This window comes from Nesoenas mayeri (genome assembly GCF_963082525.1).
Source record: "Nesoenas mayeri genome assembly, chromosome: 3".
NCBI lineage: Eukaryota > Metazoa > Chordata > Aves > Columbiformes > Columbidae > Nesoenas > Nesoenas mayeri.
The window spans coordinates 20,089,631-20,116,712 of NC_137544.1; the positions used below are offsets into that span (position 1 = coordinate 20,089,631).

A 27,082-nucleotide genomic window follows, 5' to 3' on the forward strand; every position below is an offset into this window, starting at 1 on the left:
CCGCACCAGTGCAGAGCAGAGTGGGACAATCACCTCCCTTGCCCAGCTGGCAATGCTGTGCTGGATGCACCCAGGACACAGTTGGCCCTCTTGGCTTTAGTAGCCATTCATAGACTGTTGATAGGTCCTTCTGCTGTTCTTTCTAGTCAGACTGTGTTAAAATAGATCAAAATCACAAGCAAAACTTTGTTCTCTCTGTTGTTCATCCCTCTTCCACTCAAGAATAAATTGAACAACGTAGAACCCTGCATGGCTTTCTGTGAAACTCTACTGGTAGCCTTCCCTCACTATGAAAAGTCACCATTTACTAACAAAATCACTTTATATGCTCATCTGCACTGTGTAGGATACCCGTTTTCTAGCTGTTTCAAAATATTGTCTTCAAATTCACAAAGGTGTGGGAGTTTGGACTGTGGTCAGCACAAGATTTTTTTGTTTGTTCTGCTGCAATGTTTTAGGAAGCCATGGAGATTATATAAACCAATGGATCACTTGGTATTGTTGTCTAGGTACTCAGTTGAAAATTACAAATTTAAACAATTTTCTGGCTCCCTGATTCTGCTAACAGATAACCTCAGTGTCTGTGCTCTTATTCAGTTTTCCCAAAACCCAGCAACATTTAAAGTGGTGAGTTATATAAATTTTCATCATTACTTTGGGGAATTTAGAGGCAAGAGGGACACTGAATAAGAAACTTTGGAGTAGCAGAGACAAACATGGGATTAGTCACTGGAAAGAGTAAGAAATGGATGCTTGGACATGAGTAAATATACTTTTTTCTCTCCTAATTCCCAAAGAAGGCTGGTGGAAAAATAACAGGGAGATGCCTATTTCTTGCATCATCAGAAGGGTCTGGATCTGAGACACAAGGAGAGGAGTGAATGTCTCATCTGACATTGTGGTAAACACATGCCTAAGAAAAATATGACTAATAAATATTCCAGCCTCCTCTGTTTTTTTGAGTAGCTCTTACTGACTTGTTTCCCAGGTGAGGTCAGTGCTCATTAAGAGATGACATGGGGATGTCGTTAGCCAGCAGAAAACTCCATCATTTAGATATTAAGTAAATGTTAGGCTGCCCATGTGTACTTATGGATTGGCTCATAAGTAAACTAAGTTTAAATTAAACAGCTAAAAGTCTAACAGAAATGAAAAACAGGTAGTATAGCCAGTAAAAAAGAGGACTGAGCTCAGCATGAAGGTAAAATGAAGCTGTGGAAAGAAACCAACATAACATAACATAAGAAATTGTAATTGTTACTATGACATCAAAAATAGCAGCCAACTATTCAGAAAATGACAAAAGAAGAAAAGAAATACTGCATGGAGTGTAAAATTGCTTCATATTTTATTTTTTTAATTACAAAATGCCCTTTTACAGCCATTTACTGTGTATAATGGATAAAAAGAAAATGTTAGATTAAAATTTTCAGGCCCCAATTCTATTTTGAGCAATTGAAAAACAAACTGTACATTTTTACCCCTATTGATTCATCTCTCAAAATGGTATTTTTTCAATTATCTCTTTTTGGATTCAAATTTCTGAGACGTTCAAAGCCTATTGTAGCTTGTTTACAGAGTTCTTCCCCACTTCATATATTATTTTGTGATCAGCTATTTTCTACACTCTAGATCTCATCTTACAAAAACGAATTTATGCTTTGTTTTGTATACATGAGTAATCCCCAGGCTTCTGATTCTTCCTGGGCTTGGACTTTTGCTGAGTCTCTTTCCAGCAAGCCAAAATGTTTACAGCCTTGTAGGCTAAGACTTCACTTACAGAAAAGGTCCATTTATAAAGGTGACATTTAAAATCTGTATTACACAAGCTAAATATTTATAATTGCTTGTCTTTTTGGAGAAGTTTATATATAAGAATAAGTTAATATTTTAAATACTCTTGTGTATGTCTGTGTCTATATATGTATACATACACACATGCTATAAATATTGTGCATATGTATGTGTGGGTATATATATACACTAAAATGGAAATAACTGAACCAAATTGTCTTTATCACTTGTTCCATTTGGATTTGATGGAAAAAAAAAAAGGCAAAAAACCAAAACAAAACAAAGAAAACCCCAATAAAACCAACCAAAACAAAAATAGCTTTGCAGGCTTTATTATTGCAAACATGGGCAGAGTTTCAAGACAATCCAAAGAGGTGGTGCAATGAGAGTTGGCTGAGCTGGAATGGAATGACATAAATATTTCCTTTTCCTTCCTTTGCTTATAGGGCTGCCAAATTTGATTTCTTTTTGGTATGGAACTACTACTGTTGCTAATGAGAGTCAAGTGGTTATTTTAAAAAGGAAATTGAATGTTTAATTTATTGCAAATAACGAAGATTCTCAGACTTCTTGAGAAAGACACGAGAGAGAGACCAATGTGGGCTCTCAGCTTTGTGTCTTTTTGTTTGATCTTTTTTTACAAATATTAGCAAAGATTAGAACATTGAAGAGTTTGTGCAGTGCCTGGTGTGGCTTCTTGAAACTTATGAAAGTTTGTAGCATGAAAACTGTGAGGTTTGGTGCAAAGTATTCTCTCTTGTGTTTGTTTGTTTGTTTTTCTGAGTTGTTTATAAGTTTTACTAAGCAAAACAATGAGCATACATATTTAAATCCTAAGTTAGTTTTAACTCTTTCTTTTTGTGATCTAATGTTATTCAGACTTTCAGGTCTTTTATTCTGTTTCCAAATGCCACTCCCTGGATCTTTCGGAAACATTTTCTTTCAACATTCTTTGGCCTTAAATCACTTATTACAACAGTTTGTTCATTGCCTGGCTGGTCTAAAAAAAGGAAAAGAATGTTATTTTGTACACAGCATTACCTCAACTAATGACTGTTTTTTGGTAAGCAGCATGATGACTTCTAAATGTCAGGTTATTTGGATTGTGTTAGCCAGACTGATGGATTTAATAGCCTTTTATTACCCATATGTCTCCTTTGTAGGAGAAAATATATAGAGTAAGCGAGCCCATGCTTGCTTTGACTGATGTCCAGGCAGTGTGAGCTTCATAGCTGGGGCAGCATGAAATTCAGCGCGGACTTCTCAAAACAGCTACATTCAGAGACTTGTAGCCTCTGTCCAAGATCCACCATGCTCTACGTTGTTCTGATGGGCCACTTTGATATAAAATCCCACTGTTTGATATCTCGTGGTGGCTTCTGTTTAATGACTGTTTATCATGATAATCAGAAAAATTTCATGATAATCAGATTAAATCTGCCATGAATATTTAAATCTTTAAAGTGCATCTGAATCAAAGTCTTATAATGTTTTAATGGTAAGGAACCTTTTTTTTACCATTTTTCAAAAATATTTTGGAAAATATGTGGAGCAGTGTGTGGTCTGGTGCACAGATAACTCTAGTGAGCCTTTCAAAATTTGAAATAAATACAAATAAATGCTGCATTACATTGTCTGCTAAGATAATGTAAAAAGCTGGAGCAGCAGTATGGTGGTGTGGCAAGCCTGTGTAAAATATACACCATGATTCATTTGCTGATGGGAAGCTGCCTATCAAAGCATGATGCCTTTTAAGTGATATTTTGTCACTCTTTGGGATAATAGTTAATTTGAGTTCAAGAAAAAAGTATTGATTTGATAGCATTGTGATAAACTCTCTGATAAATTTGAAAGGTGAGAGTATTTTAAGTTATCATAGAATTCAGATCTTTGGCTTAGGTAACATTCTCAGTCTTAAATAAAGAAAACCCAGATACTTGGCTTAAATTGCCAGAAAAAGGACAGACTTCCATCAGGCAACAACAACTGCAGAGCTGCAACAGGGCTGCAAGAGCTAGAGAGAGCAATCGGATTATGTGAATAGGTGGTTTGCATTGGCCAGACTCAAGTCATTAACTTTCTGATTTACTTTTATTGGCCTGGGCAAACCTTAAGTAAGTGTGATAGCACCTATGTAAGGGGTAGAATCAGCTAAAATAAACCCATTAAAATGTTCGCTAGTTAGAATTTTCTGTGCTATATGTGTAGATTGAAGATACAGCTGTCAGAAGTGTAAATAATTACTACCAGGCAATTATTAAAGGTCTGTAAAGACCTTTCTTAGTATAGAAATGTCTCCTATACTGTATCTAAAGCAATTTTTAAAACTTGAACTATTCTTTTTCCTGAGCTAAATCATTTGAAATTTCTAAAATTTGGATACATGCTGAAACATATTTCTTGATTCAATAAAGGACAGTTTTGAAAACTTAGCCAGAAAATCTTCTGATCTTCCTGTTATGCCATCAGTGTTTTCTGAGATGCTTTATACTGTGTCAACTTCATGTTCTTTCTGGAGCAGGTGTTTTCTTTTTGACATGTTCTGCTTTCCTTATGCATTTTGGGTACATCTTACATGTGAAGAATTGCATAAAACTAGTGGAAACACAAGAAATATTGTCTAAAAGGTAAAAATAGGCAGAAATCATTTAATTGGAGATTTCCAACTGAACGGTTTGGCAAAGTAGTTTAAGTGGCAGAAAGCAAGACTAATAAAAAACAATAACAACCAGCATTCAATGTCAATCTTTATACTGGTCATACCTGTATAAAAAATATCTGCCCATCAAGGGATGTAAGACATCTTTTGAAGAATTTTGTGGGTATGCCAAACACTTTAAATAGTACAGGGGAAGTTTTCCATTTTTTATGAACTTGCAGTGTGAATAACACTTAAGAGAACAGATATAAGAGGCAGGTAAATAACTGGTGTATGGCCCACACACTCAAGTACTCAGGTGTATTAGGCAGGTCAGTTTTGTAACTCTGTGGCATGTGTTTATAATCCCTTATTTTTAAAAGAAAGAAATCAGAACTAGTTGTGGTTTGGCACTCACCATTCAACAATATCAAGTTGAATTCAAACTAGATTTGCCATTTCAATGTTGGTAAAGTTCGAATTCCCACATTATATATGAAAACAGTAATATCTGTGCAACCCAGATTTTTCAGGTAACAGTTTTCCATTATCTTTCTTTTACTTTTTTTTTTCTGTGGATATCTGTGAGGAATTGTTTTGTAATAGTATTAACATAGTGCAAGTACCCATCTTGCTTGTCAGACATTGTTTATGACAGAATTTGTATCCTTATTTTTTTTCCCCATACCTACCTTCCTAAAGTCTTCTCCTGAAAATCAGAAAAAAAAAAATGTATATCATCATTAGTCTATAATAATAAATGCACCTTTGTCTATTACCTGGAGTAGAATTTACATTTATAGGATCCTTAAATATTAAACTGTATTTCATGTACTTATTGGCTTTTGCATGTTGACTTTGCTTTGAAAATATCCTTATTTCTCTGAAGGACTATTTCATTTTTCAGGAGGCAATCTTCTGGACAGTATAAATAAAAAATGACTTTTAAAACAAGCTGATGATTGCAGTGGAATTAATTTAATTTGAAATCTGGAGATAATTGGGCACTATGGTATATGCCTATAAAATAAATCATTTTTAACATCTGGACTGACATGTAAGAAATTTCCAATAGCATAGGATTTGAAAAACTTATTGAATGTCTCTGTGGATTTAAAATTTGCCTTTTTTTTCCTCTCTTGGTTGATCTGTCTTTGTTCTGTAAATCTGTTGTTTTTAACTGCATAGTGACAAAGCGTCAGTGGGTGGGAAATAAAATTCAGCTCAGTGTTATCTTCAGGATTTGTCCCTCTAGAGACCAGAGCGTGTCTGTCATCTCTCAGGAGAGATTTCAGCCACGACACTACTGGAGTAGCACAATATCTGATGCCAGAGGAAACTTTAGTAATGAAATTTATGTGCTTAAGAAGTTAAGTGCTGGGTTTGTGGCTTGCACTTCTCAGCCTCTTAAATTTTACTTGAGGTGTCTTAAGTATCTGTGGAAATCCCAGCCACAAAGTGGCATTTGTATGCCTCTGGATCAGAGGGTGTATTTATACTTCTGACCAGTCCTACCTCGGTTATAGTTTAGCTGTGGGTCCAAGACAATTCTTTTTAAGGTGAACTTAAAATTTGGTGGATAATATTTATGGGAGAGACTTTTTTCACTGGCTTTTAAGCTATATATGTGGCAGTGTTCTTAGTCAAGCGGAGTAGTTTTACATTTCCAAGACATGTAAATATGTATTTTCAGTTGTTAGAAACATTCTAAGAATCTATTATTTGAGGCTGAAAAGTAATTAGCAGATATATCTGCTTATTGAAACCTAGACTTTTTTTTTTTTTTCCTTTGGTAATTTTTGGCTGCAGATACTACTCAAACTTTTTTTTTTGAGATGACTATTTATATTAAGATATTAAGTAATGTATTTAAGTAGTTAGTTTATTTAGTACATTAATGCTAGTAGATACCCATTTGCTTTGTTTCAATTTGCTCTTTTAATTTACAAAATAGAGATTGTACCACTTCACAGTTAAAAAAACTCAACCCAGAAACACGCTGTGAGTGGTACTTGGGTTTCTTTTGGCTGCTGGGTGTCAACAGTAGTGGCTTGTTTCTGCCCTTGGTCTTCTCAGTCAGTTCTCAGAGTTAGCAGAAAAATTAGCGAGGGAAAAGCATTTGGTTTCACTTGAATCATTCCCTGATTTTGTGGCCTGTGATGTCTGTGGCCCCTCATGTTAGCCCTGGTGAAAAGGTGGCCTGGCAGGCGGCGGGAGGGGAGGAACTGCTTCCTGAGGAAGCTGTTAACTGGCCCCTGGGGCCTCACTGGAATGGGCCTGCACTCAGGGAAAAGTCTTAAAAATAAATGGAGATTGTGATACAACATGAAGGGACAGGTTCTGCACACACAGAGGGCTGTAAACACCCCTGTTGAGATCTTCTTGCAGAAGAAGTCCTCTTCCACTTTCCCTTCTTGCAGGTGAGGGAGAGCCACCTGCCCCTCGCTCCATGTTTCCCTGGGCATGCTGCTTCCACCCAGCAGCAAAAACAAATGTCTTACTTCAAAAACATTAAAATTAAAAATTTTGACTTCCCTGAATTAATTTTTAATTAATCTCCCCTCTGTTGAGTTGTTATGCTAGGTATGGACCTGTTGGAGAGGGTCCAGAGGAGGCCACAAAAATGATCAGAGGGCTGGAACAGCTTTGCTATGAGGACAGGCTGGGAAAGTTGGGGTTGTTCAGCCTGGAGAGGAGAAGGCTCTAGGGAGACCTTATTGCAGCCTTTCAGTACTTAAAAGGGGCCAGTAAGAATGATGAAGGCAGACTTTTAGTAGGGCCTGTTGTGATAGGACAAGGGGTAATGGTTTTAAACTAAAAAAGGGAGGAATTTTGTACAATGAGGGTGGTAAAATACTGGCCCAGATTGCCCATAGAGGTGGTAGATGACCCATCCCTGGAAACACTCAAGGGCAGACTGGATAGGGCTCTGAGCAGCCTGATCTATTTGAAGATGTCCCTGCTCATGGCAGGGGGGCTAAGGCTAGATTATCTTTAGAAGTCCCTTCCAACTCAAACTATTCTATGACTCTCTGACTTGTTATGTGGCTATTTTAAATCGTGATTTTTCTGAAATGCAGGTTTGCATTTAATTTCGTCTTTTAGAGATATTTCTAATATTTTATTTTCATTCTATTTCTGCAAGACTAATCAACCCATAGAATCATAGAATCATTTAGGTTGGAAAAGACCTTTGAGATCATCAAGTCCACCTCTAAACCATGTCCCTAAGGATCTTACCTATGCATCTTTTAAACACCTCCAGGGATGGTGACTCCACCACTTCCCTGGGCAGCCTGTTCCAATGCCTGACAACCCTTTCTGTGAAGACATTTTTCCTAATATCCAGTCTAAACCTGCTCTGATGCAACTTGAGGCCATTTCCTCTTGTTCTATCACTTGCTACTTGGGAACTGAGACCGACACTCTCCTTGCTACATCTTCCTTTCAGGCAGTTGTAGGCAGGGATAAGATCTCCTCGCAGCCTCCTTTTCTCCAGGCTAAACAACTCCAGATCCCTCCTTTTAACTTCTGTTTTATTGCATGTGCATATGTTTGAAAGCATTTTTCTTTCCTTTTGAACTCTGGGAATGACCCCTTGAGAGTCCATGTTAGATTTAATGTGTTACTGAGAAGCGCATGGATTTGCTCTCCATATGGCCCAAATAATATTTATATGGCCTGACTGATAGCAAGTTTGAAAGTGATAAGGAGTGATGAAAATAAGGATGTAAGTTGTAACATTCAAAATGGAAAAGTCTTTAAAAATGGCATTAAACTGTAAAGACTGAAGCAGCACAGAATCATCTTTGCTTATACTGAGACAGGAACTTTTGACCTTGGGAACAACATGCGTACAAAAATATTTTCTGGCTAAAAGTGTTTCATGCTTCTTTCTGGTATTTTTGTACTTTGTTAATGTAATGAACATTACAGAGATACTAAAAAGTGATTTCTAATAAATTGTTGACTTACTACTGTCAATATGAGAAGCACTATGAAGGGGGTACATTTTATTTAGTTTAGTTCTACTTTTGCAATGTGAGGTAAAATGAGATGGGTGTTGATTGATTCAAGTTACAGAATGTGATTAAAATGTATAAAGCATAATAATTATTATTAATCATTGATTCTCTTGATGCATTCTGTAAAGTAACCTGTTCTCTAATGAGTAGGAAGCAGGAATTGGAAGTGAATAGTAGCTCTAAAATTGCTTTATTATGTTTTTTTTTCTAGTTTTGATATTGATAGGATGGGCATAGAAAGAAGAAAAATGAAGGAATTATCTTTATTCCCAGAGATTCCCTTCCCTGAAAGTCATTCAGTTGGGTACTTTAAGGTTGAGGCTCTTCATAGTCAACAAGCAGCTTCTCCCATGAGCCAGGACCGCATGGGTGCCTGTGCCGAGGCTGGTTGTACTGATGAGGAATGAGAGGATAAATATGGGAGAAGTCCTGACGCAGCCTCGTCACTCAGTTCTTCTGAGTTTGCTTTGCCAGGAGCAGGAGGAGCTGGAGGCATAGCAAGAAAACAGCTAATTTATCTGCTCTGGCAGCCTGTCATTAACTTCAGGAAACAGAAAATAAAATTCCAAGAGTTGCAGCTTTTTCAGTGAAGTGACCTGGGATTTTCCATGAAGTGGAAGGAAGAGCTGTCACATTGTCTGAAACCGGGAAGCGGGTAATAGAGTACCTGAATTTTTGTTTTTACACTTTATGCAAGCCAATAGTACCTTCCATATTAATAGAAAATGTTTTTGGCATTCTGTAAGAACAAATATCTAGATAAATTATAACAACACCTGAGTCTGTTTGAATCTAAAATGGTAATCTCTGTATTGGAAATACATAATGGTTGGAAATATGTTCCAATAAAATCCGCCTAGTACAGAGGGAAGAGTGACGCATAGATTTACAATGAATAAAGGCTTTTGAGTCAAATTTAGATGCTATTTTTAGTTGCAGTAGTTCCTTCAGTTTTCCACATCCTTTGGCTTGATGTTGATCTTGTATTGCAAGACTTCTTTTTGAACTGAAGGAGACAAAATGTGTATTCTTTAGTAAGGTCATTGGCATTATAGATGCTGGATGTTATTTATTGGTATAATAAATGTAATTCAATCTCCCATGCACTCCATCAGTGAGGCTGCCTGCCCCGAGGAAAGAAAACCCAAACCAAACAAACAAACAAAAACCAAACAAAAAACAACAACAAACAAGCAATCATTAAGAACTGCTGAAAAAAACCCCACGAAACAACAAAACAAAAAACCACACATGAACTTCAGTGCTTAACCTCTCTGGACCTATTTTAAGCAAAATAGTCAGTGTTACTCCTGACTTGCTGTTTGCTTCTAGTGAGTGGAATCTGAAGGTAAATACACTCAAGCTGGATGCATGGCTAGACTATCTTTTTTTTAACAGTGAATGTCGTTAAGTACCAGAATGACTTGCTTTAGGTTTTACTTGATTCATGGTCCTTTGAATCACAATTTTCTATTTTTCTCAAAGGCATGGTTCAGCTCTGACAGCAATAATTGCTGTAAGACAGGAACTTCTCTACCATTGTGTGACTTGGCCTGTGTGGGAGGTCAGAGGATGATAATATTTCTTCCTGGCTTTCAGTTCTTTTCTCTGAGAATATCAATATTTCATGGACATAGAATTTAGACATAAGCATCCCTGTGAGACAGAGAAGTGCGGAAACATTATTTATTTTGCAAAGCGGTAGATGCAGGGGAGAAAGGCTAAAGCATAAAAGCAGTATTTCTTGTATTTTTTTTTCCTCACAGGCATTAATTCACATGACTGTTAATAAAATTAAACTGTTATTGCATTTGTTTCAGTGGTTCATGGTATGTCATACACTAGCCAGCTTCATTTTTTTTGCTATCTTCTTTTGCCTACTATAGAGGATATACTTTTTTTTTTTTTGGATTGAAAAATGCAGTTGAAACAAATATTGAGAAGAAAACTGAGGTATCATCTCCAACTGTCACTAATAATCTAAAAATATTTCAATGTATCAGTAGCTCTTTACAATACAGACTGTGCCAGTCATCAGTTCACTGTGTGCTTGTCTTTATCCGTTATGTATTTCTATTAACATAGCACTCACGTGCAGCTATTGTACCTTAATTTATTGGGCATGGCACAAATGCAGGACAAGAAAGCAGCCCATTCCCAGAGATATTTCTGACAAAAATAATCAGTAATGAGTCATTTGGCTGCACTGTTCACAACCCTTTCATTGTTTGGTTTTAGAAACAGATCTCTCTGAGAGGAATAAAGACAGATTTCACTTTTTCTTGTTATTCCTTCAGACTGCAGAAATAGCATTACATCTGTTTGAATTCTACCCACACTGTTAAAAGGTTTTTTGATTATTTTTTTGATAGCATGAGAATTAAAAACAATTATAAAATAAAATTTCTAGTTTCAAAATACAGTGTTTCTGTAGCGGAGGGAGTACTCTGAAGTTGGATGAGACAAAGAGCTATGATCATGTCAGAGTGAAATTTCCATGTATAATTCTTGGCAATTAAGCCTACATGCCTAAAACTTTGAACCAGCAAATCCTACTTGAGTCCTATAAATGGCACTACATAGCTGGTTGGAAAAGTTGGCAACAAGGGCAGCAGAGGGATCTACAGACTTAGTAAGACAATACTGTATTGCTTTTCACCGAGTTCACGTTTAAATGTTTTCCTTTCAACTCTAATGGCAAAATAATTGTTAGTTAAAACAAATCCTTAGCTCTTGGAGAAGGCTGTGTCATAAGCTCTCCATTCACCAAAGCTGCACCTGATTAATATATATATATATTTTTAAGACTTATAAACTTGAATTCCGTTTCAACAGATATGGCATATTTTACAAATCAGGCACTGTAATTGGATAATTGATAGATCATCCAGATTTAATTCTGGATACTTTTGTAAGCATGGCTTTATGATCAAGGTGAGTACTGCCAAATGTTCTGCATCATGTTCTATAGTTTTCAATATTTTTGTGATCCTACCATTTACTTTTGTTACCAAAATTACAGTATACTAGATATTATAGACTATAATACCCACTCACTGTGTAGTAATTATGTTTTAGTTTCCCATCTTAAAATGCAGTGGCTTTATTTTATGTGCCAAGTGCTGATGTACAGATAATAAAAATCTCTCCAAGTAAATTAGAGAAAATCACATATTGTATCTTGTAATTAGACTGGGGAAGAGTTAATCCAGGAAATGAACTGCCAAGAAAAAGGTGAACCATGTATTTTTGTTTGTAAAAGAATCACTAGGGCTAAATCTTAAAGCCAGGCAAAAAACCCCCCCAAATCCTAGTTTTTCTGGTATTCTAGAAAACGTTACACGGTTAGCAGTGAGGATTACTGTAAGTAGTGCTATGGCTGAAAGTGGGGCTTGGTTTTCTTTTTTTTAAAGTGGTGGCCTACTCTTTGTTTGTTCAACAAAGTGACACATTTTTTTACAGGGCAGTAGTTAAAGCAGCATTAAAGTGCCATTGACATCATCCAGTTACTGCACTGACTTGATTATATAACCTCTTTTGTGCAATTTTCATGCTCTGCTCTGTTTGAATGTTTTTACTATGCTGATGGCTGTTTTTCATTTCCTGCTGGGATGACCTTGAATAAAAAAAGAATAAGAATAAAGTAGACATAAGCAATGTAGTCTTGCTGGCATTTGCAGATCTTTTGTTCTGTGTTGAGAAACATAGTAGTTTGGCATTTATGGTATAGGTTATTTCTGCTGGGTAGTAATTAATCTTCAACGGTTAGAAAAAAATTAATGTTTTTCTCTTATTTTGTTCTTTTGAATTTACCAGTGGCAAAGTGATCAGGTTCTGACAGCTCCTACTTTATTAAAACATCTGAAGAGAGCTAGACAAATGATAAATGCAGAGGTCATTTGTAACTTAGATTATTATTTTAACCAATTAAATCTAATAAACCTATGAATCTAAAATTTGTCTGTTAAATTGCTCCCACCTTTTTTTAAAGGAAAAGGAGATTAACTAGTTTGCACTTTTTTCCAGATTCAGTATATGTCATGCAGCTGAAGGAATTGCTATTTTTCTGTTTTGGGACTTCTTGCTCATAAACATTTCAGAACTAGCCTTACAGATGAAAATGAATAAGAGTGCATTGTCTTTTGACATATACATTTTTCAGGGTTTTTATTTCTCTCAATATCAGAAAGCTGTCACAATGATAAATCCATCCTTTGAAAGTAGTTTGCATTGTTTCTGCTGATTCTTACCCTTGGTTGGGTAAGCCACCTCCTCCTCTTAATTTGTCAAATGAAAATAATAAAGATTATTTTACTGTACAGTTTACAATCACATAGAGATGAAGAGTTTTTGCTTTAAACAGTTTTCACTAGACGTTTTAAAAGTATCTGCCTTTGGGGCAGGGGGTTGGGCACAGGGCTTGTTCTTTTATGATCCACAATTAACATTTGAGAACGTTTCAGTTTTTAAGATTTACTGGAAGAGGGTGGAATCCTTTCAGATGTTTCTATTTTGCTGCTGTGGTGATTTTGCTTATCTCATGAAATATCTCTGAATGTAAGCTAATTTGTGTCCTAAATCAATATTTTACTGTTCAACCCTTGAAATAAGGTAATGAGATACTTATCATCACAGCTAATAAAAAAATCAAGATTTGGTTTCATTGGTAAATGCTTCAGTATTTTGCTTTTTAATGAAGATTGATTAAAGAACTCAATAATGTCTCAACATTGTGTTTCAAACATCAGGGTATTATGTGACTATGTTAATTTCATCCACATTGCCTTTTTCTTGTCCAAAGCTAAAAGATATACAAATATTTTCGATTTAAAGTATGAAATCAGATGCTTTTAATATGATAGACTAGTACAAATGCTTGTCTTCTAAACCTGAGTTTAAATGCATTGTTCTATTTTGCCAATGGTAAATCTGATCCTTTGGCTTTATTCTGTCTTGATGAATACTGGTTTTGGAGAATCTTGGAAGTCCTACTTTTTTTGGAATTCTTTTTGTTTGTTTGTTTCAGTTTGATTTTCATGTGGTATTTCTCAGTATGAACATATTAATGTGATTTATTACCTATTTTTTAGAGTCAGGATTTTTTAGGGTTAGTACTAACACAAGCAATGAATGCTTGGTTAGATGAGTTACTTGTCCTCCTGAGCCTGCGCAGTGAAAACAGTAGCAAATGAATGTAGATGAGGTTCTTAGGGACATGGTTTAGTGCCAGTCTTAGGTTAATGGTTGGACTCAATAATCTCGACAGTTTCTTCCAACCAAAATGATTCTGTGATTTTAAATGAATGTATTATTTAAAATTTGTTCTTTAATCTGAAAAGGATTTTTGCATTGATCTTTATCAAAATCAGGAGGGCTGTGAACAGAAGATGAAATTACACATCGTGCCTAAAATTTTCTCTTTTCATAAAGAATTCTGACTTGTTTTGGTGTTGAGTATCCACAACTTGATCTGCAGGCGGCCACCTTCTGAGGTGCATGACAGGGGTACACAATGATGCCTTGGCCACCCCTCTTTAAATCAGTTGTAGAACTGTTCATTATTTTTCTTAGTTTGACAAAGCAACAGAATCTTTAGAAGTCAAACATATGCAAAAGGAATTTGAATCAAGATTATTGAAGTACACCCAGTCTAGTATTTATAAAAGTAATGAAATCTAAAGCCTTAACTCTTCTCCCTGTATGTTGTTTTTTTTTCAATAGTTAAAAACCAAAAGAATAAAGGAAGATCGAACTTGAAGTATTTTTTATAAAAAAGTTATAATTTTAATTTCAGTACATGGTTTATCCTGAGTAAAACCAGTCCTTTCCATAAAAGGGTTTCCTGTATTTTAAACAGTGTGATATAAAACTTCTTTAGTTGACTTTTCTTGTAAGTTGCTTGATGTTTAAGGTCAATATATTTGAAAGCTGTATTGTTTGCTGTGTATCGTGTGTGATTTTTATATTTCAAATATTTATTAATGACTTTTAGTAGTTATTGCTTTATTTATTTTATAAATAGCTCCGAATTAGCTCCATGAATTATCACAGACCAAATGATACAGGGCCAGGAAAATAGTCCTGAGAGTATTTGGTTTACTTGGTATCATCGGCATGTTGTTTTGTTTGTGTTATTTGAGGGAGATGTAATGCTTCACAGTGATGGGCTGAGCTTCTGTGGGAGTCTGTATGGCTGAAGTGTATTTTTACAATATAAATAGTTAAGCTGTGAAGGGCTGCAGGAAGGAGGAAAATGGCAGTTGTTAGTATTTAGGATGTTTTTGTGATTTAACAGAAAGACAAGTTTTAGGGTTTTATGTAAAAGAGACAGATCATTATTGTTGTAATGGCTCTTCTGTTTTTAAATATGTAGTTACTTGTGGATGTGTTTGCAAATGAGAGCTAACACTGTTAGCAAAGTGTTTTGGGAGGTCAGACAGAATTTCTTTGAAGGAAGATGCTTAGGTACAGGACCACAAGCTTAGAGAATTCAATACAAGAAAGCAGCAATAGCATGCTCTTCCTTAAAAGTATTCTTATGTTGCCTAGGTATAATTTTAAGAAGTAAATGTTTTCAGTGTGAAACAAACAAGAAAGGAGACAATCTGATTTAGGAGTTAGGTTTACTAGATTTTTATTTGAAGAACTGAACGCATGACACTTAGGTTTGGATTATTATGCAAAAGTGATTACATTACTCTGAAATCCCATGCCATCATCCTAGGTGTTTGCATCATTTTTATTGGTTGTTTCATTTATTATTTAGAGATTAAGAATGGGAAAAATGACAGTCAGCAACTGGGGTGGACTCTCTCAGTCTACTGATTTAACCTTTTGGTGCACCCCAGCCAGCCGGTGGCAATCAGGCTTGCTGAGCCCTGAAGAGAGAGATGAATGGGCAGGGAACAGGCTTTGTAAGAAGTCATGTGGCAGTGTGGTTGACCGGGATCTAGTCTGAAAAAAACCAGACAAGAAACCTCATTATGCTGATTAACCACACATTATTTAAGCAATACAAAATCTCTGAGGATCTGGATTGTAATGGGCTAACAGAGCTATCCTTACTCATTATTCAGCCTAACACAGCTGAATAACACAGCCTTGCTCCTGCTGTCCACTCTCCGAGGGGATGTTTTCCTGAGCTCCAGTTGCTGTTACGTGTTCTGAGCCCTTCTCCTGTCCCCTGGAATGTGGTCAGTTCTCATAAGCTGGACATGGCTTCTGTACCAGAGGAGAATGAGAATGACATTTCAAGCCTGAGAAATATATAATCATTTACGGAGACTTTAATTTGCTTTGAAAAAGCTGGTGGCTGTCTGATTCTTCCCTGTCTCGTTGCCGTTCAGTTACTTATTTCCACTTCTCAGGGATTTATAACTTCAGATTCATTTCTAATTTCAAACATCTTCTAGAGTATTTGCAGCCACTCCAAATTTGCCAACATCTGTGAAATTCATGAGTTTATATTTTCTTTTTACCAAGCTTGTCTTAAAAAGATTTAATAACTTACGGGAGATTTCTGCCCAGTTCTATTGATATAGCATTTCAGTTCAATAACTAGTCTTTGCTTATCCTCTTTTCCCCTACCAGTTGAACACTTGGTTAACAGAAATTTCCTCTAAACCGTATTTCTCTGGTTTGTTTATGTGAATGGCCTGTGTCAAATGTGTCAAAACCCTTAAACTGATGTGTGCAATGTACACTCTATTTCCTTTATCTACTTGACTTATTATCCTGTTATATAAGGAAGTTAAGACAGCTTGACAGAATTTCTTCCTGAGGAATCTACAGTGGTTATGACTTAACTTCTGTGTACAAGAAATACCTCATGAAGTATAATTACATCAATTTAGAGAGAAAAATAGCTGCGCGTTCTTTGAGTAGCATTTGTGATTTGCCTCATTCTTTATTTTGTGGGATTTTGTGCTGAAAAATTGCTGAAAAAACTTCAAGTTAACATTTAAAAATGTTACTTCCTTTGAAGAAAGAGCTCCCATTTGAAGGAATGTACCAAAATCACAATCCTACATTTTAGTAAGATTACCATTGGTTTTTTTTCTCCAATTTTAATGTAGTTGTAGTACTAACTTGAAACAAAACATATATTTAAGTGTTCTAAAAATGTATTTTTGTCATCATAAGTTTCTATGAAACATTTTACTTACAAATATCAAATGTACTGGGCTCTGGAGAAAATTTGTGTGCTGTGTTTTTTTACAGCTCTTTTTTAATACCTCCACGCAGAATGAAAACAAATAGGTCAGGTTTCAAACATGATGTACTATTTAGTATTAACAACTTCATATAAGAAGGGAAATAGTGTGAGGAGCTGGGATAAAATATCACTATGTGCAACAATAGTAAAATAATATAAATGATTTTGATTGGTGTTGCTAATCCCTAGTTATCTGGGTGAGTTACTGTGGAATGGATTTGACAAATGCTCATTTTGATGCTAACTCAGAGCACTGGCTCCTTCATTGCATTCATCAAAGTTACATACTTATTTATCAGCTTTGCTTCACTATAGAGAATGAGCTTGCTTTTCATATGGCTGAATGTATATTCTTTTCTATCTAAAAAGACATTCTGCATTCTGTCTATGCCCACTTTGGGTAAAGTTTTATTTTTAATTGTGGAACTTAAAAAACCAAACAAACAATAATTTGAGCAGTCCTGTGTTGTTTAGGAGCTAAATATTGTTAGTTGGAATAGTATTTTGAGGCTTTTGAAAAATAATCAGTTTTCCATATTTCATTCATGAATATTGGATTTTTGCACTTTTGATCACTTTAATTAAAATTAAAATGCTTACTTTAAACACAATAAACTTTCAGAAAATCTATAGAAAGCTCTCAGTAAAGTGGAATGTCTTGTCCAGTGATGCTCACAGAGGGATCTGCTGTATCTTCTCTCAGTGCAGGCTATGATATTCAATGCTTGTTTAGAAAATCTCAGCACCTCAGATTCAGTGGCTTGTAGACAGCATCACTTTCTCACCAAGTGCATGGGTGTTTCATGTGTCGTAAGTGAGAATTTCTTGTATGTGTGATGAACAAAACATGATGCTGTTTAGCTGCAATAAAGAAGGTGCTTTTGTAAAGAGCAAATTCACAGTGTGACAATTTGTTTCTCTAGATCTGGAAGTCCTTACTTCAGCTGAGAGTTGAGCAAGGGGGCTGTCCCGCATGTCTACAGGCAGTTTACACATCTAAATAAGGGATAGCAGTTTGCATCCCTAGTTAATTCCAGTCACTGGTCAAATATTTTGGTGGAGTGTAATGCAAACAAAACCATCTCTAATCCTTTCCTTATAATGAATAGTAGGCCACATCCTAAAACACTTAGGGAGAAAAAGTCCTTCTGAGGCCATTATCCAGAGCTGAACAAGCCCTTGTTGGCCAGTTCAGGAGGAATGATGTTGAAGTACAGACTTCGCAAAAGACTTGAGGCAACTACACCTGCCATTACCTACAGTCTCAGTCATTGGTGTTCTATGGGATTAGCATGCAGCTGACTTTTTCTCTGCTTTTGTATATTTCCTTTGACTAAGTGTCAAATACCAGAAGGACTTTTTGATAACATATTACCTGTTACAATGCATTGCATATTTGTGTTTTTATTAGGACTAGTTTTGGTGCCGAGATTGAAGGTAAGACAAGTTTCTGTCCTACTCTTTGGAAGCAATTGATAAGTGTGTTCTAGGAAGGACAAGTGCAGTAAATGTCTTTCAGATTTTACTTAACTTTCCATTTGCTTCCCTCCTGTTCTCTTGCCAGACCCTATAATGTCCTGGTGCCCTTGGTCTGCTCTTAGGAAAGAGGCCAGATCTGCTTCACACCTTCCTTTCCCCTGGTCCCAGTCTTTCGTCACAGTCCCTCTCTCACCTGTGTGACCTCCCAGGAAGCTCTTTCAGTTTGCTAATCAGGCAGAAAATTGTTACTTTTTGTTTGTTTGGCTTGGTTTGGGTTTGGTTTGGTTTTGTTTTGGAGCCAGGCAAGGGAAGGAGGTGGGCAGAGGTGGTAAAGTCCCACTTCTTTCATCAGGAGAGAGATGTGAGAGTGGCACAGCCGTAGTGTTTCCCCACACCTGTGTGCTGCTGCCATCTCCTCCCTGTCCCTGCTTGCTCTGCAGCACCTTGCTTGGGAAATCGGAGTTTCCCTCTCAGGGGACAAGTTCTCATTAAGGTATGGATAGAACAGCAAATTGAATATGTTAAAAACATATCAAAAATTAAGACAAAATAAAATTAAATAAGAAAATCAATAGCTTCATGCAGCTGGATGTACAGTTTTAAATGCAGGCCAATATAAGGCATTTAAGCCCCCTTACCCAAAACAGAAGAATGAAGTGGTGTATAAGTCTTGAAAGCCATCTCTTGTTCCCTGATTTTTTTTTTGATCCCAGTTTTTCTGTATCTGTTTCACTGTATTATTTACAAGCAACTTTTAAAATACAAAGACAGTTTAATTTAGCGAAATACAATTCAACATCCAGTTACAAGATGCTTCACTGTGGAAGAGAACATCCTTCATCATCACGTGTCCAACTTAGATACAACCTTCAGCATTGACTGCTGAGGCTGGGTTTGGTCAGTCCTCTGCTTAAACTTGTCAAAGCAGGGTCTGGTTTTGTTTTGCTTTCTCCTTTGGTTAAAAGCTGTAGTTTATGGACAAAGACTGGTCATGGTGATCACAAAAGACTCATACTTAGTTCAGTTCTTCAAATGAAAAAATATGTTGATTTTTTTTTTTAATAACATGATTATTTTTCTTTATTCTACAGAGACCTAAGATTTAATAGGATTAAAGAAATTCAGCCTGGAGAGTTTAGACGGCTTAAAAACCTGAACACACTGTAAGTTCTTTATCAACCCTAAGGCGCTTTCTTCTTTTGATTTAATAAGATTGATTTGGTAATGTGCCAGATTTGCTCACTTTTCACAGGTAAGTAGTCTCACACGTTTCAGTTTTAACACAGCTGAGAGACTGAGGTTTAAGCCCAAAGCAATGAAAGCAAAACCAGGTGTGTGTCTATTAGAATAAAAAAGGAAATTATTTAAATCCTAATGTTCTAGTAGAATTCTTTAATTGGAAATACAAAAAAATACAGACCTTTACTATAGTTTTTTTTCCAAACTGTGCAAAATTACTTTGGTGGGATATCACATAATAAAACAGAGTAATGTCAAAGCTGTTCAAAGGCTCAAATGTGCAAATGTGTTGCAGTTACAAAATATGTGACAAACTGTAATGTTTTGAACTGTGCTATTCTAATGTGCTCAACAAGACTGCCAGAAGTTAAATGGTTTTGTTCCTACTGAGCTTCCTTTTACAGATGTCTCTATTAACGTATAGATTTGTGAAGAGAAGTCGATGTTTTCTAAAAGACTTTTACAAACCCATATTGCCAATAGTATGTGTATTATTATTTTAACTTATAAGAGTATGTCCTTTGTCATTCCTCCAAACATCAACTTTTGAACAGATGCGTGTATGTTTCTCTACTACATTAGCAGACATGAGGAGGAATTACAAGGGACACTTGTTCATACTTATAAGTGTATGTAATTTACGATTGCAAATTTGACTGTTTTCTAGAAGACGAGTAGTGTATGAACTGAAATAGAATACGAGTAGTGTATGAACTGAAATAGAATACAATAATACCAGTGAGCTTGGGGCTGTTACTATCTATTTATCCTGCATGAACATAAAAAAATGTATCGAGGCATCTTGTAGTGTATGTTCACATCAGAAGAAATGATGTGACTTTCCCCAAAAAGTATATTGTCCAAATCTGTGCTACCAAGACATTTTTACTAGCTATCCCTACTCCCAGTCACCGTTGATCATATCTGTGTTGGCAGTTGATCCCCAGTTTCAAATCCCCGTTTCCGTCAGAATCCAGACTCAAGTTTTAACTGTTCAAATCACTGATCCAAGATCTACAAGTCCAATTAAAGACAAGATTCATTAAGTCTGGGTTCCATTCTCTTCATAAAACCATTGCATGACAGATGAGGGCAAATCGGTAAATACAGATAGTTGTGTTCCTGTATTATGTAAAGTGCCCAGTACACACAATACCACCAAGAAACATCTAAGAAAAGTCATTTCAATGCACCTGTTAATGACAAATCTTGGTTAATGTCAATTTTATTAATTTCAACCCCCTGTGTAGACTTGGGACGAGGATTTTTTTTTGCTTCATCTTCATTTCAGATACCCACAAAAAGCCACATAATTCCAGTTTTTAGCTTGGGGTTTTTTTTTGTCTAATTTTTTTAGTTTTCCCCTGAGTAGTAGTGGCTGAACAGCTGTAAGCACATCACATTTTTTTTTCTTCTAACAGTTACTGCTAGGGAAAAAGCTTTTTCTTTTGTTACTAAATTTTCATTTTACTGCTACATTTACACCTACTATTATACTTCTTTTTTTCTCTACTGTTCAAGTATGTTAAAGTAAACAGCTGTTTATTTCTTTTCACAGGCTTCTAAACAACAATCAAATCAAAAGAATACCTAGTGGGGCATTTGAAGACCTTGAAAATCTGAAATATCTGTAAGTTAAATGAATGCGACTTTTTTGTATCAATATGTAACTGAACTTCTTCAATGGGAAAGTGTTTTAATCTGATTCACTATCTCAGCAGATAAACTGCTTTGAAAAATATGTGAAATTAATTTATGAGGTGAGGACAACTATAGATCTTTGTTTCTAAAAGTAGATGATTTGAGATTTGCTAATATAAGACTGATATCTTTAGGCAGTAGATTTTAAAGGTCTTACTAATTGCTTTTTAGTATATGCAATTTAAAGATAATCTAAAATGGCATATGGTTAGAGGTTTAGGAGGTCACTTCTTTAAAGGTTCACTGAAACCATCACACAAATACTGTTTAAGTTTATGTTTTGAAAAGTGGTTTAAAAGCAGCTAATCCAGGATTGATGTTTACAGAAACTTGTAGCTTACATAATCTTTTAAAATACTCATAGATTGGTCAGTGGATTCAGTATAAAATAGTAAGAGAAAAATCAAGTCAAAGTCAAAATAGAAAAGTACCTGTATGACCATAAGGTCTGTGTCTTCAGGCAGCTTGTATATTTTAAGAATATCTCCTCCCATTTTCAACAAACATACCAAATGTATTCATTATCTGAATAAACAGAAAGCATTAAAAATGTTATTTTTATCTGCAAAAAATACTTTAGTTGAATAGTAAGTCATTGTGGATTCTCAGCTTTAGTCTCTTGAGTCCACCTCGTGTGGTGTCACATAGAAGAGTTTAACTCCGCTGTCTTGGAGTATTGATCATTGCTTGAGGACAGTAAAGAAAAAAATGGTCCCCCTGAGATTTCATTGTTTTGAAAACAATTTAGAAGCTTATTTTTTCCATCTGGTTTTCAAGAATGCTGCCTCAGTGTCTCTAAGGATGTTGGAGAAGGGAGGAAAATAAAAATCCCATAAATCTGTGCAGACACATTACCTAGTTTTCCCCACTGTGTTTGATTACATTTCATGGTCTCATTTTTATGTGTATTGTTTAAACTCTATTGAACTAAAGGAAAAAGAATACTGAACAGTCTATCCCCAATGAATTATTAAAGTCCATGATGATTGTGTTTATTACAACGTGTGTTTGTATGGTGGATCTGGTAGTGGAGTACGTAAGGTCTACTAATTCAGGATGGCTAAGCTTCCTTCCATAGTCAGCAACTCTGCAGAAATACTACTTGGTTCTTATTAGTTCTTGATTTTGGCATGCTTGTCTTTGGCTAGCTGTAGTAAACCTGAGATAAAGCTCATCTATGGACTCCATTCAGTTCAATAGAAGAGTGAAAAGAGATAACTGAACTATGTGTTGTTTGTTTTCATATACATGTAGTGAAGTTTATATATATATATCTATGTATATACACATATAGATATACTGTTGAGAGGAAGATTCTTTCCTTCTTCTTGTTCCCTGGAAAATTTGGATATAAAGTTCATTGTGGTAACGCATTCAACTGCAGAGAGCTCTTCTTTAAAGCCATTATCCCCTGTTTTGCGAAAATAAACCTTAAGATCTTTTTACCTATTTCAATGGTGATATAAATGTTCAGCCTTGAACTGTATAGCCTTAACGTTATAAAAATACTGGTACTGGTCAGATATTGATACAGAAGACTCAAATGTACCAGATAAATACAGTTCAGCTGTGAAAATGTTAGCCAAGTAAGTACATGCTAAGTGTATTCAATGGAACAAAGGAAACTGAACAGACTACTTTTTCCCAATAGGATGAACAAAAGTAGAAATTAGGGGGATGAAAATTGTGTTATTTATTAACAGTCAAAAATATTGTTCAGAATTCAATATTATATAACCAAGTCATATGAAATATTGGAGGGTTTGAATGGCCTGATCCTGTGGATATTTGCAAATCTAACTTGTATTGTCCTGTTTTAGAAAATGAGATCATTAGTCCCTGATGTTATGTTCTTATGAAGACTGAAGTACTAGATTGCAGGTGGTCCTGAAAATGTATAATTCACTGAGTAATTTTAGAAAACCTCTCATTTCTCAGTGGCTTTGATTTAGTGAAATATAACTATATAGTAACATAAAATATATAACTATTAGTAAATATAGTTATATAAATACGTATAAAAATATACTTTTAAAAGTCTGAGAGAGAGATGTTAAGGCCCATTCTTGTATCTCTGCTGGAGTTTTCCATCTTTTAAACAAAGGTTTTTCCATCAAGGCCGAAAGAAGTCCTGGGAATTTCAAGTGCTTCTTTGTACTGTTTGTTTCTGAAATTCAGATTAGAGTTCTATCAGTTGTATATGTTTTCAGAATTGTTTGTCTTGACAACAAATTTTGACAGAGTAATAATATTTTCTCCCAATTCCTTTGCATTAAAAATATTATTGTAAAAGTTGTTCCTTACATTAGAAAAAGAAAATTATGCAAATATGATTTTTGAATATTATTTTTTAGGATTATTTATTTTCTTGTTCTTTATGTAATTTAAATTTTGACAGTTTTGTAAACAGTCTTGCGTGATCTCACTTTGCTGTTTGTGGTAATAATTTGTCTTTAAATTCATATACTAAAAGTTGGAAAGAAATAGAAGTAATTACTATTGTTTTGCTATGAAACCAAGAGGATACTTTTTATTTCTGCTTTTCTGCCTGTCTTTCTTATTTCATATATCTTAGTGTTGGTAATAGGGTTCTTTAATAAGGATCAAAAAGGCATTAGTAGCTTGAACCTCATTCATAATATTATTTCTTTCTGCACTTCAGTGATTCCGTATAATGTTTTTTGCCTTACATTCCCTCTCTGCAAAGGATTATAGAAACAGTCTTGTCTGAAATAAACTTTAAAAGTTGTTGTCATATGAGCAAACTACTTGTTAACTTGTCTGTAATTTGTTGCTCCTGATACAAGGTGTATGTATCTGTGATGTATATGGTACACTGAATATATTTAATTGATATCCTGTGAGTTATTGAGTTTACTAACTAGAGGTGGTAGTACAGAAAGATGAGAAAGAAAAGCTTCCCAACTGTGTAATATAGTTGCAGGCACATTTGTGGAAACTTGGTGGGAGAATCCTTCCCAATCCTGAAAGTCAACAGTTTATTCTCCGAGACAGAAGATAATTGGGAGCTGGAGGCAGAGACACACAGTTTTAACGTGTAGGATATTAGAAGTTTTGGAATCAGCAGTGGAAACAATGAGGTTAAGTTAAAAGGAAAGAATTTAGGGCGGGTATATGGAAAGACATAAAATATAGATAAGTGATTGCAAAGAGCTTTCCAGATAAAGAGAACATGCTTGATTTACATAGCAGTAAACTAGAAGTGAGTGTCAAGAAAGTGAAGGAAATAAAAATGGGGAATGAAAATGACTTAGGCAACAACACTGAGACATGTTCACTTAGTAAGAAACGGACAGGTGAGGAATCACACATGGCAACAGTGCAATAAGCAAATGATAAATGGAAATTAAGAATGTATGAAATGTATATTTTCTGGAAGTACTAAAAAGTAACATGGGAGATTTGTTTTGCATTTGGCGAAGCAAGTAATAATGGTAGAAGATAGGCTGTAAGTTGCCAAAGTGCGAAGTTGCTCACCTCACCCTCCAGAAATGGGACTAGGTCACATTTCCTTCTGTGCCTTCCACTGCCATTGCTGTCACGGTCATGTGACTTTTTCCTTTGAATACCTCCTGTGATTCCAGATCTCATTTCTTTGCAATTCATGTTGCTGATTCCACACACTGTCTCTTTTATGTCTCTCTATATATATCTCTTTGCTATATTTATTTGCTTTATTTACTCTACACTGCATGATAATACCATTACTTCGAACATCTTTTTTTCTCCTGTTCCAAACAGACGTATCTGGATTTCACTTTCCTTAAATCACATGACTTGCAATATAGTCCATAAAACCCTAGAATTATCCTCCTAGGGTATCTGTCAAACTTTTTAATATAAACTGCTTCTTTTCTAATTTTATGATAACCTTTTACCTACTTTTTGTTCATTTCCCACGTGTAGAACCAGTACCTCTGGCTTCTAGCAGCTTTCCTTACATTTCTGGAAAGAGGGTTGTTTTTTTTTTTTTTAACCTCTTATGAAAACAGTTAGTAGTAATTGCCAGAAAACACATCTTAATCCACTGTGTATTAATCCTTTCAAAAACTCTAACAATTCAGTTCTGTAATAAAGCTTTTAGGTAAATCAAATTATAAAGTACTTTGTCCTTAATTATACTTGAAATCAGTTTTCTGCTAATGTAACTGGTAACATGTAACATGTAAATGTTGAGTTGTGTGTTTTGTTTTGTTTTGGTTTTTTTTAGTGCAGTTTCACTTGTTAGGCACAGTAGCATTTTAGAAAGACATAAATATTTTTAATGAGTTCTACTTAGTTGTATTTTGTATTCTGTCATCTCCTTCATTAGGCAAGCATGTAATTTTTTATCTTTCTGTTAATATCCTCAAGGAAACATCTACACGACTAAATGAAAATGTGGTTAACCATCTATCACAGGATATACCTTTTTGTACCCTTGGGGTGGCTGGGATTTCTCTGTGGAGGGGGGACAGAATGGACTGAGGTCAGCTGAGTGTCCTGCAGCTTGAGGGTTTTCTGATCAACATGGAAAAACTTGTGGTTTAAAGTTCAATCCCAAATGAAGTCCTACCACAGTGGCTTGGTAAGAGCTTCAAAAGTGGATGTGAAAGACTACTCCCTTCCCTGCAGTATGGTGGTAAAAGTCTGCAAAACTACAAAGTAATTATCCAGGTCTGCCTCTAACCCACCCTTGTTCTTCACTCTGCCTTACTTTGTCTGCAGAGGGTAAATAAAAGTTGCATCAGTGATTCTGGTAAAACTTTTTTTTTTTTTTAATTTGATTAATTCAAACTACTTGAATAAAATTTTTCACATACTCACAAGAGATACTTAACTGACGCTAATTATTAAAAGCATTATAGCCCACTCAGGTTCACTGGTCTGAGCAGACATATAACACTCAGAGAAATAAGAGGAATTTCCGAACAGCCAAGTGGAGTGTATTAAGAAAGGTAAATAACACTTTGGCTGTTCAGTCTTTGAAATTTTCTAAGGAGTGGGAAGAAATGGTGTATTTGAAACTATCACTGGAAAATAAGATAGGAATCTGATATCACACAGATTAAAATTAGGGAGAGACAAAATTGGAATGACTATGATCCTCAAATGAGTTGGTAAATCTGAGTCAAAACAAATATTTGAATACCCATGAAATGATGTTTTTTGCAAATAGATTAATTCCACAGCCAAAATAAGTGTGATATACACATTCTCTCTATTTTAAATTATTTTAAAAGTTTTTACAGTAATTTCACATGACACTATTGTTTTTTTTTTTCAAGTTTAATTTGTTCAGAGTTTTGAGCATTTAAAGAAACTTGCAGATTTTTGCTTATTAATTATTCTATTATTGAAGAAATCTGCTTTTCACTCAGAAGTCTATATTAATTAAGCACATTTGAGCCTCATGTTTTATTTGGGTTTATTTATTGGGTTCTCAGCAAGCAATACACTGTAAAACTAAATTTGGACTCAAAGGAAAATTACTACTTCATATTGTCCCCCAAAGTTATCATGAGGTGAACATCAGATGTCTACCACTTTTTTCCTTATTAGGCCCTATTGTGAAATGTTGCCCTTTTTCAAGTCAATGTGAAAACCACTATGAGTTCCAGCAGAGCCACTATTTAATCTGTTGCATCAAAAGAACTTTGCTATATTTCCAGTAAGCTACTGAAAACTGTAATAATAGAAAAGCCAAACCCATTACTAATAAAATGCCTGCTAATAGTCATTTGTGGTCCGAAGTCTCTTCATCCCTTTTTCATAGAATCCATGCCTGATTAACTGAGTTTCAAACCATTTGTCATTAATTGTTAGAAAGTTCTTACTGTGAAGCTGTTCCTAACCTAACACAAAAAGAGTGGCTGACTTTGAACTCCGACATATTTTTATTTGCTGCCTCCCTGCAGAAACTACAGTAATCAGTAATTTCTGCAACGCCCTCTCACTAAAACATCCTTATATGTAAAGCATGATAAACTT

At 35.3% G+C, this 27,082-nt stretch overlaps 1 protein-coding gene across 1 annotated transcript in view; it reads left to right on the forward strand.

Moving 5' to 3' along the window:
• The window catches only part of PXDN (peroxidasin), a gene marked incomplete at both ends in the record, with an annotated part of 84,540 nt that overhangs the window by 7,353 nt on the left and 50,105 nt on the right, over positions 1-27,082 (forward strand). Inside the window, 2 exons of the mRNA XM_080342528.1 lie at positions 19,243-19,314; positions 20,949-21,020. Coding sequence (XP_080198654.1) covers positions 19,243-19,314; positions 20,949-21,020 — 144 coding nt within the window. The remainder of the gene's footprint in view (positions 1-19,242; positions 19,315-20,948; positions 21,021-27,082) is intronic.